This window comes from Apostichopus japonicus, chromosome 18, assembly GCF_037975245.1.
Source record: "Apostichopus japonicus isolate 1M-3 chromosome 18, ASM3797524v1, whole genome shotgun sequence".
NCBI lineage: Eukaryota > Metazoa > Echinodermata > Holothuroidea > Aspidochirotida > Stichopodidae > Apostichopus > Apostichopus japonicus.
The window spans coordinates 1,972,525-1,985,354 of NC_092578.1; the positions used below are offsets into that span (position 1 = coordinate 1,972,525).

Genomic DNA, 12,830 nt, shown 5'->3' on the forward strand with positions numbered 1-12,830 from the left:
TTTGACGATTATTATAGATTGCTCAGGAAATAAAGTTTGAAAAGTAGTACGGTTTGAACGCATGAAATAATATATCTTTTATTGATGATATGTCATATATCCATCGTGATTACTTGGTTTTAATTCATCTTATGAGGTACTGATCATCATAAAAATTTGCCTATATTTATTTATACCAATCTTGCAGTATCGGGCAGAGGCATCATGTTTTACAACTACGAGCAATCAAATAACTTAATGGTCACGTCTAACGTGAAGGATGACTGTAGACAGGAATTAAATCTTGTTGTATCATGTTCCAACCAAAAACAAAGACAATTCTGAATAGGAACCATCTTCCTTCAGCTCAGAATATTCACCATTAAATTACATTAAAATGTGTGAAATACTCAAAGTTGATGACGTCAGTGGTCCTGTTCATGCATGAATTAATGCCATTTAATTTCTTTATAAATTGACACGGGTGGTCTAAGGATACATTTGTACCAGCCAAAGTTACAAAGTACCGTGAAAACTCTTTGCATTGAGAAAAAGCACCATCTTAAAAAGTTATAGGTGAGGTTAGGATTCTTGTATTTTTTCTGGACTTTTTTCCTTTTCCAAGGAAAGCATACGTCAGTTATCACGCTATTCTTCACCTCTCAGTGAAATGTGACGTCTATTCTGCGAATACCATATGGTAATTTGCTAAATGATGACATTTAAGTTAAACCTATTAAATATAACTGCCAAAATTCTGCACCAGGAGCACTTTACTAAATATTTTACAAATATATTATTAATGGGATATTAAAAAGAAAGAACAGTTAGAGCAAAAACAAAGGGGAAAAGAATTTATATGAACTGACTTTTATTGATAATTATAAATATTTAATTGAATGGGACAGAGGGGGAGGAGGGGTTGGTTGTGTCTCCATCTATAAAATATATTCCCTTTAGATTTAAGGCAAATGTCAACTAGTACCATGCAGTGTTCTAACCGTGCTATCATGGTAGAACAATATCTGTCAATATATCAAGTTTGGTCATCGCGTTCTGCTCTTAGCCATTACACAATAGGCGCATGCAGATTGGGACATAACATGCTACAGGTTCAATGTTCCAAATGGCGGTCCTAGGTGGAGGGGGGGGGGGGTTCCTGAAGCAAGCGGAACATATGACGCCTAGGACGAAAGTAGAACTTTCGCGACCAAATGGAATAGGCGTCAACGGTATCTCAACCTGGCCGTACATTCGATGCCTCGGAGCCAATGGTGCACCGGTTCCGATCCGGTAAGCGGTTATAGGCCGATCAATCCCCCCCCCCCCCTCTCCCCTTAATCCCTACCCAATAAGTACTTTCGCAGATTGTTATTTGGAGTATAAATTTCTATGATTTCGACGTGAAAACATGTTTAAACTGTACTTTTGCGAGACAGCAACCCAAGATATAAGCTGGGCACGAAAACCAAACGACTCGATCCACTTTCAAGCCCAGTTCCCTTACACCGCGACTGTAACGGTGTGCTCATGATGATATATCATATTAATATTAAAATGCTACAATTCATTCTACTAGAGTGTGTCTTGTATGATTACCCTTAATTAGAGTCACTCCTTCGAGTGAAATTTCACTCTCACTAAAGAGCATCGTCATCATAAGGTAACTCAAAAACAGACAACCTGCCATGTTAGCTATATATACATATATTTAGAGTACTGTTATTATTATATAAATTTCACTGTTTTACGAATCATTATTAAACTTCACTACAGCTCTAAATATAAACCAAACTAGACACGCTCAAGAAGATAAAGTTTCCTTTTTGGAATTACGAGAGTAAATGACAGCCTGCTTTTTTCTTTCCAATGCTATAGTTGCACACATAAATCTCCTTGATTTATATACAATCAGTTTTGCGAGACTACCACTTTAAGGTAAACATAAATGTTTTTTAATGTACCTGAAACCGAGATTAAATGGAAGTTACTCAAACATAAATAAATAATCTGTCAATGCATGGCAAAGACTTTCAAAACATATTATACATGCCCGAATTGGCTGTCTATCGTGAAATGAGTTGTTTTCCCGGGTGCGTCGATTTTTGTATATTTATAACCTTATGTTTTGTTTCGTTTTCAGTAAAAGACATGCACGTTAAAGTTAACGTGTCTCTATATATCACAAGTAAAATTTGTATAGGTTGTGTAGACATTTTCAAGTGCGTGTGTGTCAATCAAATAGTTCTGTTTATGCGTAGTCTTGACCCAACTGAGATGTCATCACGGACGCGCTGTCGAACCCCTCTGGTCATTTTCAAAATCACCAACACATATGGCAAGCCACAAACATATATACGTGAAAGTTTGACAACATCTAAAAAAAAATGAAATAATTGACGGCAATTTAAGACTGAAATGAAGTGCGTTTTGAGAATTTATTCATAGAGTTAGTGACATATACAGCCTATTCAGAACTCGATGAGAATCAGCAAAGTAGTTAAAAGGTTTGTAAACAGAATGCGCATTGGCTGATAGTACATCCACTGAACACAATGTCCTTGCGAAAATCCAGGGTATGAATATCGTGTTCATAGTCTCTATGTAAAAAATACAATCTCTATTTAATATATATATATTTAATATATATATATTTAATATATATATTTATAAATATATATATATATATGTATATATATATATATATCTATATATATATATATATATATGTTTATATATATATATATATATACATATGTGTGTGTTACATATATCTATATATATATGTTTATAAATATATATATGTTTATATATATATATATATATATGTTTATATATATATATATGTTTATATATATATATATATATATGTTTATATATATATATATATATATATATATATTTATATATATATATATATATATATATATATATATACATATATATACATATATACAAATATATTCCGACCTTGTTGTATTAATATTTCACAAACATTAATACTTCAGATCCATGCATATGAATCATCTGTTAATGAATAAAACCACTCAAAGATATCAAACATTTTGATGCCCGCATACAACCCTTGCGTTGTTTAATAATAACTTAGTCTCTTCTGGCGTTCTATAGAGACTTTCAAACAGACGAGTCATGCAGAACTTGTTAATGGTAACAGTAACAGATGAGTGTTTCGTTCTCTGTTATTATTCTTTATACAGGGAAATGGTAAAGTGAGATTGTGGAGTACAATCTTGCCTTGTTTGATATTGACAGAGCTCTTCACTCAGTAACGATTACGATACTAATATCTTGAGAGAAACGATTAGACGAGCAAGCTACTTACAAGCGCATTTTCAGAATCCTTTGATGGCGGCAAAAAAAATATATATCACTATATTAAACTATACCACTGATTGTCATTCACGCCTTTCTATCTCTCGACGGAATCTTTTAAGTGCCTGATATGATCATATAACGGTATACGATTGTGAAGAATGCAAGATTCGCGAAAGCCGTCAGTGCTGTGTTACCACAATCACGGTTTGTGCTTTCAGTAGTAGATGGATATTTCATCTGCAGAAGATTTTAAACCGAAATGAAAACTTATACATCGAGGATTAAAACATTAACTGTTTATTTAGGATAATCATTGACCAAACTTACAACTTTCCTTGAAGGGAATTCTGTTTATGACAGTTATTCTATATTGAAAATGTCTCACGACATACTGTTTTTTGTTTTCGCAAACAACCATTGTGGAATGGAGGCTGAAACAGTTTAGATTGAGCGCAGCATCGCAACCGAACATAGGTTAACTGATAGATAAAACGATTCCAGCTGCATCTTTCATTATAAATTTGTCGCTATTTACCTTTCTCGTGTGTCTTTCTAAAAATTCGTGTGCTTAATAAAACATTTCAAACTATTACCTTTCATTAAACACAGACCTCAGGTTTTGATTTTCATCTAACTTATACATCGATAATTGGCGTTGTGAAGCATCGGTTAACTGTACTGCATAGTTACATAAATACTTATGACGTATGCGGGAGTGACTGATAATTGGATCGAGGGTGACCATTATGCTATCGAAGTAATTTTTCCAAGATATTTGTATTTGAATCTCAAATTTCCATTATAATCGTAATGAGTCTGCTTTTGAAATACCCTCCGGATGTACTTGATAGGTTAGCATTGGACGGCTGGGAGACGTGATTGCATGTTGTGCAATTTGATTATTATTTGATGATTATTATTATGTTTGAATATCTCTGCTGTAACTGAGTCAGGAAAAATATCTCGTTTAACATTGTCATGATATTCTCGAGATTGACCATTTCTCGAAGCAATACATAAAGTAACTGCATTGCACATCAAGCAGTTAAACGTTAATTGCGACTTGTTTGTCTTAAGAAGATTATAAGACTGCTTCCTAGCGGTCCTTATAGACTCGCTAATGAGATTCAAGATATTTCCAGTGTGCTTTAGTGATCGGCTTCTGTTCCGTTTGAGACGAGCTATATTTACAGCAGTTAGATGACAGAAGACATTATCATTACACCAGACAGTATCTTAAAGTACATTAATATAGGCCAGGCATGCATGGCAACCGTTCGATGTTTGACCAAAACATTCAAAATTGGCAACTACAAAAAAGACCACCAAGAGTGCTAATAGCCCTCGAAACCATATTCGTAAAGGATTTCTTCATCTATTTAATTTGGGTTTTTTTTTTTTGGTACAATATTTTGATTAAAATGTTTATTGAACTAGCACGTGGCCGAAGAAGAGAACGTTCTTGAGATTTCTTAATCCAAAGTGCTGTTAACATGTGAATATGTTTGACTTGGTGTCACATTCTGTTTGTCTCGGAAATTCCTTGAAAGGTTTTGTATTAGTATATACGAACTGACGTAAAAAGAGCAAATGTTGTCACCCGTATCGCTGGAACAGCTATCTATTTATATCTAAGCCTCCTCCCCTCCCATCCAGCCGTGAATATTTATTTCAGACGAACGAGTGAACTGAGTCGGAGACCGACTACGGTCAATACAGGTTCCTACTTGTATATGTATCAATACTGTTCTTACCTTGTTTACGTTGAGATAACGACTTCGCGAGTCCCTGGACTTCATTAAAACCTTGTTCGGTGTGACGGTGAGGAGTATAGTAAGAGGCTTGCTATAAGGGAGGTACGAGGATATCTCTTACATGAGGAGGTTCAAGTTGCTTTGTTTCTAATCGAAGGAGCTTTTCAATCTTTTCAGAAGATAAACATTACATTGGAGCCTTAGAATTCTGTTGTTCGTTTACAGTGATCACACATGATAGACTATAATACGGGATTCTATAGTAAGCTTTGGAGAACCCCTTGGATATTTCTTCGTTCAAAATATTTCTCATATGATATTCACACATTTTCAAGTTAACCAAGACGATATTGATTCCTTTAGGTCTATTTGTTTCGGGAAACGGCCTTAATTGTTTTTATTATTATTTTTTATCATAATTTTTCAATTAGGAACTTAGCGAATGATTCAGCTAATTGCGGGTCATTTTTGCTATGATTTTGAAAATGTTTTCTTGTTGATATTTTCAGTACAGCAGAGAAAGCGGTTAGTATACAACTGGGTGAACTTTTTACTCGACGGTGTAGACATCGAAATACCGATGACATAATTCATGATGGTTATTTCCACCGTTGTAGAGGAGACCTGGTTTTATGCTTGCTTATGGATAATCGCGATATTTGCGATACTCGGCAACATTGTTGTCATTGTGGTTCATAAGTCATCGCGAACATTGCGATCTGTCACTTCAGTATTTATCAAAGGATTGGCAGTAACCGATTTATTAGCAGGAGTCGCCCTGATACCGGGAATGGCTAGCCAGTCGGTGGCTGTCAAAAGTAACTTTTGGGGAGAATTTTACTGCAAGGTAATCGGTTCTTACTTTCTCCTATGGACGTCAGCCAAGGCGTCTGTTCTCATATTAGTATTCGCAACAACCGAACGATATTTTTCTGTTGTTCATCCGATTTATCACAAACGATACTTTACAGAGCTTGCAGCGAAGTTATTGCTTTTACTAGCTTGGGTAATCGCGGTGTTGATGAATTTATTTTCAATCATTATTTTACACGTAGAAGATGGGGACTGTGTTGCTGAGTGGAAGGTCAATAATAACATAAGAGACATAATCGGAATAATTGTGTTTTTGATTTCGTTCTTTATACCGTTAATTCTCATGTTCTTAGCTTATACCAGGATGTTTGCTTCCTTGCGAAACCGTGAAAAGCGGGTTAACCGGGTAGACGGAAATGGACACAATAAATCGCGAAACCGGATTATATCGCATCGAATAAGGAAGAATATAATAACTATGTTATTTATCGTGGTGTGCACGTTTTCGGTATGTTGGGCACCGGATCAATTGTGTTACCTCTTGATGAATCTTGAAGTACAATCGTTTGATTATGAAAACAGTCCAGTTTATCCTTACTTCGTGATACTGGCGATATCAAACTCCTGCGCTAACCCAATTATTTATAGCTTTAAAAATAAACTCTTTAAAGATGCTCTAAGAAAAGCCTTGGGAAGGAGAAACAGAGTTCAAGATAACGAAACGTCTCTTAACAACGTCCTTGGAAACGGCGGTTGTAGTATAACCCCGATTGATACACATTCGCCACCGGATAATAGTGTGCAGAAGGTAAACGGCTCTACCGAACTTAGAGAGGTATAAGAAGAAAAAATGTACAAGAAAATCAGAGATAACATTAACAGTGGCCTTCAAGTGTGTATTATATACAAGACTTCTGACCACCTCAGAGAGAAATTGAAAACAGAACGTCATATGTGTGGAGATCCACCGGTATGAGAGCTTTCTATATAAGCCACATGGAACTGTCCTGTCGCTTTAATGTTTAATTATTCAATTACATATTCAGCATATATTTTCATACTTAGTATATACTTAGTATATTATTGTTGAATTTGTTGCATGAAAATGTTACCATGGAGAATGGTCTTGCATGCACATTTGTATTGCCGCTGTCAAACTTCGAGCAGCCCTAATTGTATTTTAAAGGTGCCATGTTTCGTCATGGAATGGCTACTTCTCCTGAGCACAAATTAAAATTGATTAAAAATTGTCGTGACAACAGATGTTCAGACTTCGTGAAGTACTTTTCAAAAACAACTTTTTAGCACTTAAGCTATCATCTAATAAATCAAGCTTATATTTAACAAGATGTACGTATATAGCGTACATAGAATACACAAATGTGGATTGATTGATTGCTTTGTAATTAATTTAGGAGATAAATTACCGGATAATTACATCTTTTGGACGCAAAGAAAGATCCCTCATAGCGACTATAACACAGCTAAGTTGATTCGGCTTTTAATTATTCTTTGAAAATGTTATACCGATATATACCAAAATATTATAACAATCACTCGCTTCGCTCGCTTTAGGCGTCCAATATAATCCTTTGCACACGGCCCCAGTAATTGTATCGTTACGGTACGCCGACATAAACGACCCCGGAGCCTTTAAGGCCCGGTCACACTACAGCGATTTTTATCGGAATACTATCCGATTTTCCCGGAGGAATCGAAACTGCCAGTTTTTCGTTCGGGTCTTCTAGCCACAGTGATAAAGGACCTGATTTGCTATCTGTTGAGCCATTCCGATGTGGAATAGCCCTCTCCTAACTTTTGATATTGACTCCGTTTCCTTTTATCGGATAGCTATCCGATTTCTCTTACGATTTTTATCGTTTTTCGATGTGACGTCACTTCAGAATGTAGTCCGTTCCAGAACCCCTCAGATTTGGAGTAGGTATTCGAATATTCCACTGCGTTCATTACATTCACTACCACAAACCTCACTCTTCGGCCTAAAATCGGAAAAATCGGACCGTATTCCGATAAAATATCGCTGTAGTGTGACCGGGCCTTTAGAGGCCATAATGAAATTGGTGCACATAGCATATTGCGTTAAAATGGTGTCACTGGTTCAATATTATTAAGAAGATATGGGGACCAAATCTCATATTGCGGTCTCACAATTGCTCGCTTCGCTCGTTGTGCTATAGGATATGTTATGATAGGGCCCGGACCCCCGGGCCCTTAGGTATAATCGTTACGCCAACATATAGATAGCTGGGTCAGTTGGGTGCATTGTAGGGAAGGTAGACTTTTCGTCTGGAAGGCACATGATTGCCGCAAGTCGCTTCTCTTTCAAGTTTTCACTGTATACTTTTCCACTTGCGCGTAATGTGAGTCCCTGTTAGTACCGCATCGTTATAATGTAGCACCATAAGGTACGGATCCCAATCTTATCTAATCGCGTCAAATTTTAGTGCCTTTTCAACAAAGTTTCTGAAGATTGTGCCCGAATAGATGAGCTAGCTAAATAACATAACGGTAAAATGTTCATTTTGAACCCATTCCATTCTCAGCCCTATTGCCAAAGTTTATTCTGTGCTGATGTTCCTGTGAAGGTTGCAACTTAAGTTTATATGAATCTGAGATTCAGTATGTTCATTGCCATACATAGCTAAACCAAAAATAAATAAATAACGTTTGCTTCCCCCAATCATGCTGATAGACTTCTTTATCATCGATGTGTTAGTCCCTGGGATTATCACCCCCACCCCCCCAAAAAAAAATCTTATTATAATTGTTACTACACTATATGAACTCTATCATTTTGGTTTATTTGGCAACGATGGCGTCTCTTCAAGTTTGATCACTATGGAGATTACCCGCTGTACCGGCTGACGACGTGCGCAGAGGCAAATATTGTCGTTTAATTTAGAGTGACGTTTTTGTTTCGTCTGATTGATAGTTAAGGTGTTAGCCATCTTTCAAATCTATGGGTTACTTCACTAGTAAGTGAAGGGACGCACCTATGTAATGTTCCACTCCCTCCTTTAAACTTGAGGACAGTTTATTTCTAGCATAATGATGCTTGACTTGAAATTCAAGTTTAGCATACATATACGTAAACCATCGGAATCTGAGATATGTTATTTGTGTACTTATTTGGGTAATTCAGCAACAATTTCATGTTTGAGGGGATCTTGATTGATAAATAAGGACATTATACCCCAGCTCACTTGAAGGGGGTGGGGAAATATTGATCCATACATAACCCCTGAGGTTATACACATATGGCAGCATATGGTGTATTGCGTGCTATTTCCCTACACAATAATAAAAAAGCCCAAGTCAATTTCCTTTTAAACGCAATATAAAATGCACAAACACGGCAAACACAATTGTCCATTTTAAACTGCTCTCACACAACTGAAAATGTTAAAGGTTTCCTCTCCGGTGTTTTTTGCCTTTAAAGGGGAAGATGAAACCGATCAGTTTACAGTTCGATGATTTAAGTACAGGTAGAAATATCTGCAACCCTGATATCCGATTGTATAGATAATGTGTAGGTGGGTTAGGTTGTGTGGGTGGGGATTAGGAATAGTTATAATCATCTTCCAAATGTCGTATAACTTCTGATGGATCTAACGAAGGATATATTGTATATATCTTAGTTGAACTAAGCTGCATGCTAACAATCACAATGTTGTATAGGTATATCAAAACATCCCACTTCTGTCTCTGAATGGTCTAATTGTAATATAATGCTGAAAACGTCTTCAGCAAATTAAATCCACACCTTGAGGGAGAGGGGGAGGGTCATAAGTTAATGACGTCATACCTTACTGAAGTACTCTGCAACTATTTTTTAAGGTAGAGTTGAAATATAAGATACATTGAGTCTTCCAAGTTTCCCGCAAATGTATTTCTTTACTGCCCCATCGCATGTATGTGCCTTGCAGACAAATTTATGCATATTCATGTTTTCCGATGTCATATACCTATTATTAGTAACCATGAGTTCGCCGTTTTGTAACTTTACCATCACAGTTTAAAGGCTTAATTGTAAGGGTATATCCTTCGCCAAAAACATCTCCTAAATATGTTTCCTAGCGATGGTGTGGATAATTGGGGGTGTTATAGTTTCACCCTGTCACCCAATAAGCCACATATTCTCTCGGAAATCGCCCATAACCAATACTCTTTTTTTATATTGATATATGAAAAAGAAGATGTGTTCATTTCTTTCAACGGAAGTTCACTGTCCTTTAAAATATAACCTTAAAATTGTGCCTTTATGTTATGCATAACCACAGAATAACAGTTTTGCCCAAAAAATGACTTATTTTCACCTTAAATCTTAAAAGGTTGGAATTATCTCAATTGTCTCCTTTGAGAACCCACAATGATGTTAGAAAACCACACAGTAAAGTATTTTAACATGTGTTTCTATATGTGTAGGCTGCGATTATTCTTTGATGTAAAATTTCGCAGAATAGAGGAATTAGTTTGAAAAGGTTGATGTTTTATCAAACAAGGCTCCCTAAGTAACACCGACATGAGTATATTGTGCCCGGTGCTGTGCGGGCGGATGGGTGGGTGTGGTAAGGGGAGCAGGTACAGGGGTAGTTTACCCCAATATCACATTAACGAATATTTGTGTTATTATTTTTTTTCTCCGGAAATAAAATCTGATAAATTTTGAATTGTGAAAATGTCCTTTTCTGTAAGCGTGCAAGCCTGCGAGTTTTTCATATAAGAAATGCTTTTGATATTTATATGCACACTATGATAAGACAGTGTTACTGTGTGTTCTATCACCTTGTGCTATATTTACCTAATTTGCGTTCCTTGGAGTGGAATGCACAAACATTATGCCCCAAAGGGACACATTTATCGTTGTTGTAATAAGGTTATGTGTTTGATTTAAGGTGTATTTTGCCTTTTGGCTGGCAGGTGTCAGAATATACCTTTTCCAATCCTGAGTTTGAGAAAAGGCCAAGAAAAAACCCTAAAAACCCACCAATAATGTTCGGATTAAATACGTTTTGATGTGACAATAATTGTGCGAGGCCAGCTTGAAGTAAGGTAATCACCACATTCTATGGTTTGACCTACAGTTTCAAGCGTATATTACTCCTCTGCTTTTCAGGCATCCCATTTTATAGAGTTTTGTTTTATAATACGCTTGAAGTGTATCATGAAATCGCTGTCTTGTCTTTGGTAGCCAACATTATTGCTTTCATTAATGTCAGCTCATTGTGACGTAATACAGTATGAAGGTACCTGGTACGTCAATAAAGACACGATTTCATTTACAGCTGAAGAGTGACTTTTTTACCTGGCTATGTAAAGTAAAATCTGATTGGCAGTAAACTGATAACCGAAGAAGGCGGTTTTAATTGTTACTGATTTTCGCTGATATTTTGCTAAGTCTTCAGAATAATTGTATGATGTGGTAAGCAGCTGATTTCGTCTTTGTCTTCACATCAAGTTATATTAAAGTCAGATAAAATCAATAATTCTATGTTCCTTCTATTTGTTGTCTCTTTCGAACGAAGTTGAAGGGAGGCCGAACGACAGGATTATATAGAGGGCGCCAATGATAAACGTATTACGGGAAACCTACTTATTAAGCCTACTAGAAGGATTCGAATTTTTCTATACAAATTACCTTCAAAGTCTGATAAGAAATCCACCCTGCCGGGAATGATCACGAGTGTGAATTCATTTGAGTATTATTGACACAAAGCTCTCCCGTCGTAAAACCCCTCCCCTCCCCCATCCGTCCCCTTCCTCGGGGGGGGGGGTGGCAGAAGAACGGACCAGAATTAGTCTCAGCCTACCAAGATCGAAAATTATGCAAATTGCTCAAAGTTAGCTTAACTGTGGAAAGCATCCTGAAGTACTTGTTTCTGATCGTTTATCGGTTAGGCTATGAAGAGTACAAAAGATCATGAAGATATAAAACAGACACTTTCTAAGAAAAATCCCCCAAGAAAGATCACGAGAACGAAAATCAAAATAACTTGAACCACTCCCAGACCCAGTCCCTTTAAATCGAGACAGTAACCGTGTGGTTAGGACAGTGTTTCGTCAAGTGAGAGTATATAGATTCTACACACGGAGTTTTACCAAAGGGCCACAGAAGCGATAAAACATATCTCTCATAAACACTCTTCGTGATCCATGAAGGGTACCGTAGACGCTGACTCTCATGTTAAGGGCCAAAGTAAACATGGATGAAAAAGTAAAATAGAAAGGTTTTTATGTTTTGAAATTTGAATTAAACATGAAGACGCAGCTTATCGTTAGTTTGAGTTTCAATAAGCGCACTCACCTGCTGATTCTGTGACCATGTCTCTTATGGGTGTTGCCGTTTGTCTATGCATATTCATATAAGGCTTGTGACACTGATTTCAACGGTTGGTTCATGAATCCCTGTAAAGTTTATATAGAAACGATATACATATCAGCACATATACTTTGACATCATATTAACACCCAAAAATGAAGTGAGGAATGATTTGTGACATAAATGCTTGCTACATAAATAAAACTTGATATGAAATTAAGTCACCAAACAGTATATTTCGTGTAAACAAAGAAAATGATACCTATAGTCAAAAGGACAATGGTCCGACTGATTTGAAACCACGCCAGACAGTGTCATTGTTTTGTTAGTACTCCCGTCAGTCAAATCTTGAAATAACCATTGTCACCCAACAACCCCCCCCCCCCCGCCCCACCCCCACGTCTGTTCCTCTCACTTCCCTTTTTCTAAAGTGACTTTTAAATGCCACCTTCAGATGTTCATGAAATCATCATATCGAAACAAGTTGTGTGAAATAATAAACACATACAATAATAAAACTGGGCTACTATACAGCAGATGTAATCAGGGAATTATATGAAAAGAACGCTATAGGGAGGTTAAACTGTGCACTGATATGGCAGTTGTCA

The 12,830-nt window shown here is 36.5% G+C and overlaps 1 protein-coding gene across 1 annotated transcript; it reads left to right on the forward strand.

Moving 5' to 3' along the window:
* The first annotated feature begins 3,556 nt into the window (after positions 1 to 3,556).
* LOC139958505 (allatostatin-A receptor-like) lies at positions 3,557 to 7,748 on the forward strand. The gene has a single exon (XM_071955609.1). The coding sequence runs from the start codon at positions 5,662 to 5,664 to the stop codon at positions 6,721 to 6,723; it is 1,062 nt and encodes a 353-aa protein (XP_071811710.1). The 5' UTR covers positions 3,557 to 5,661; the 3' UTR covers positions 6,724 to 7,748.
* Positions 7,749 to 12,830: the final 5,082 nt, after the last annotated feature.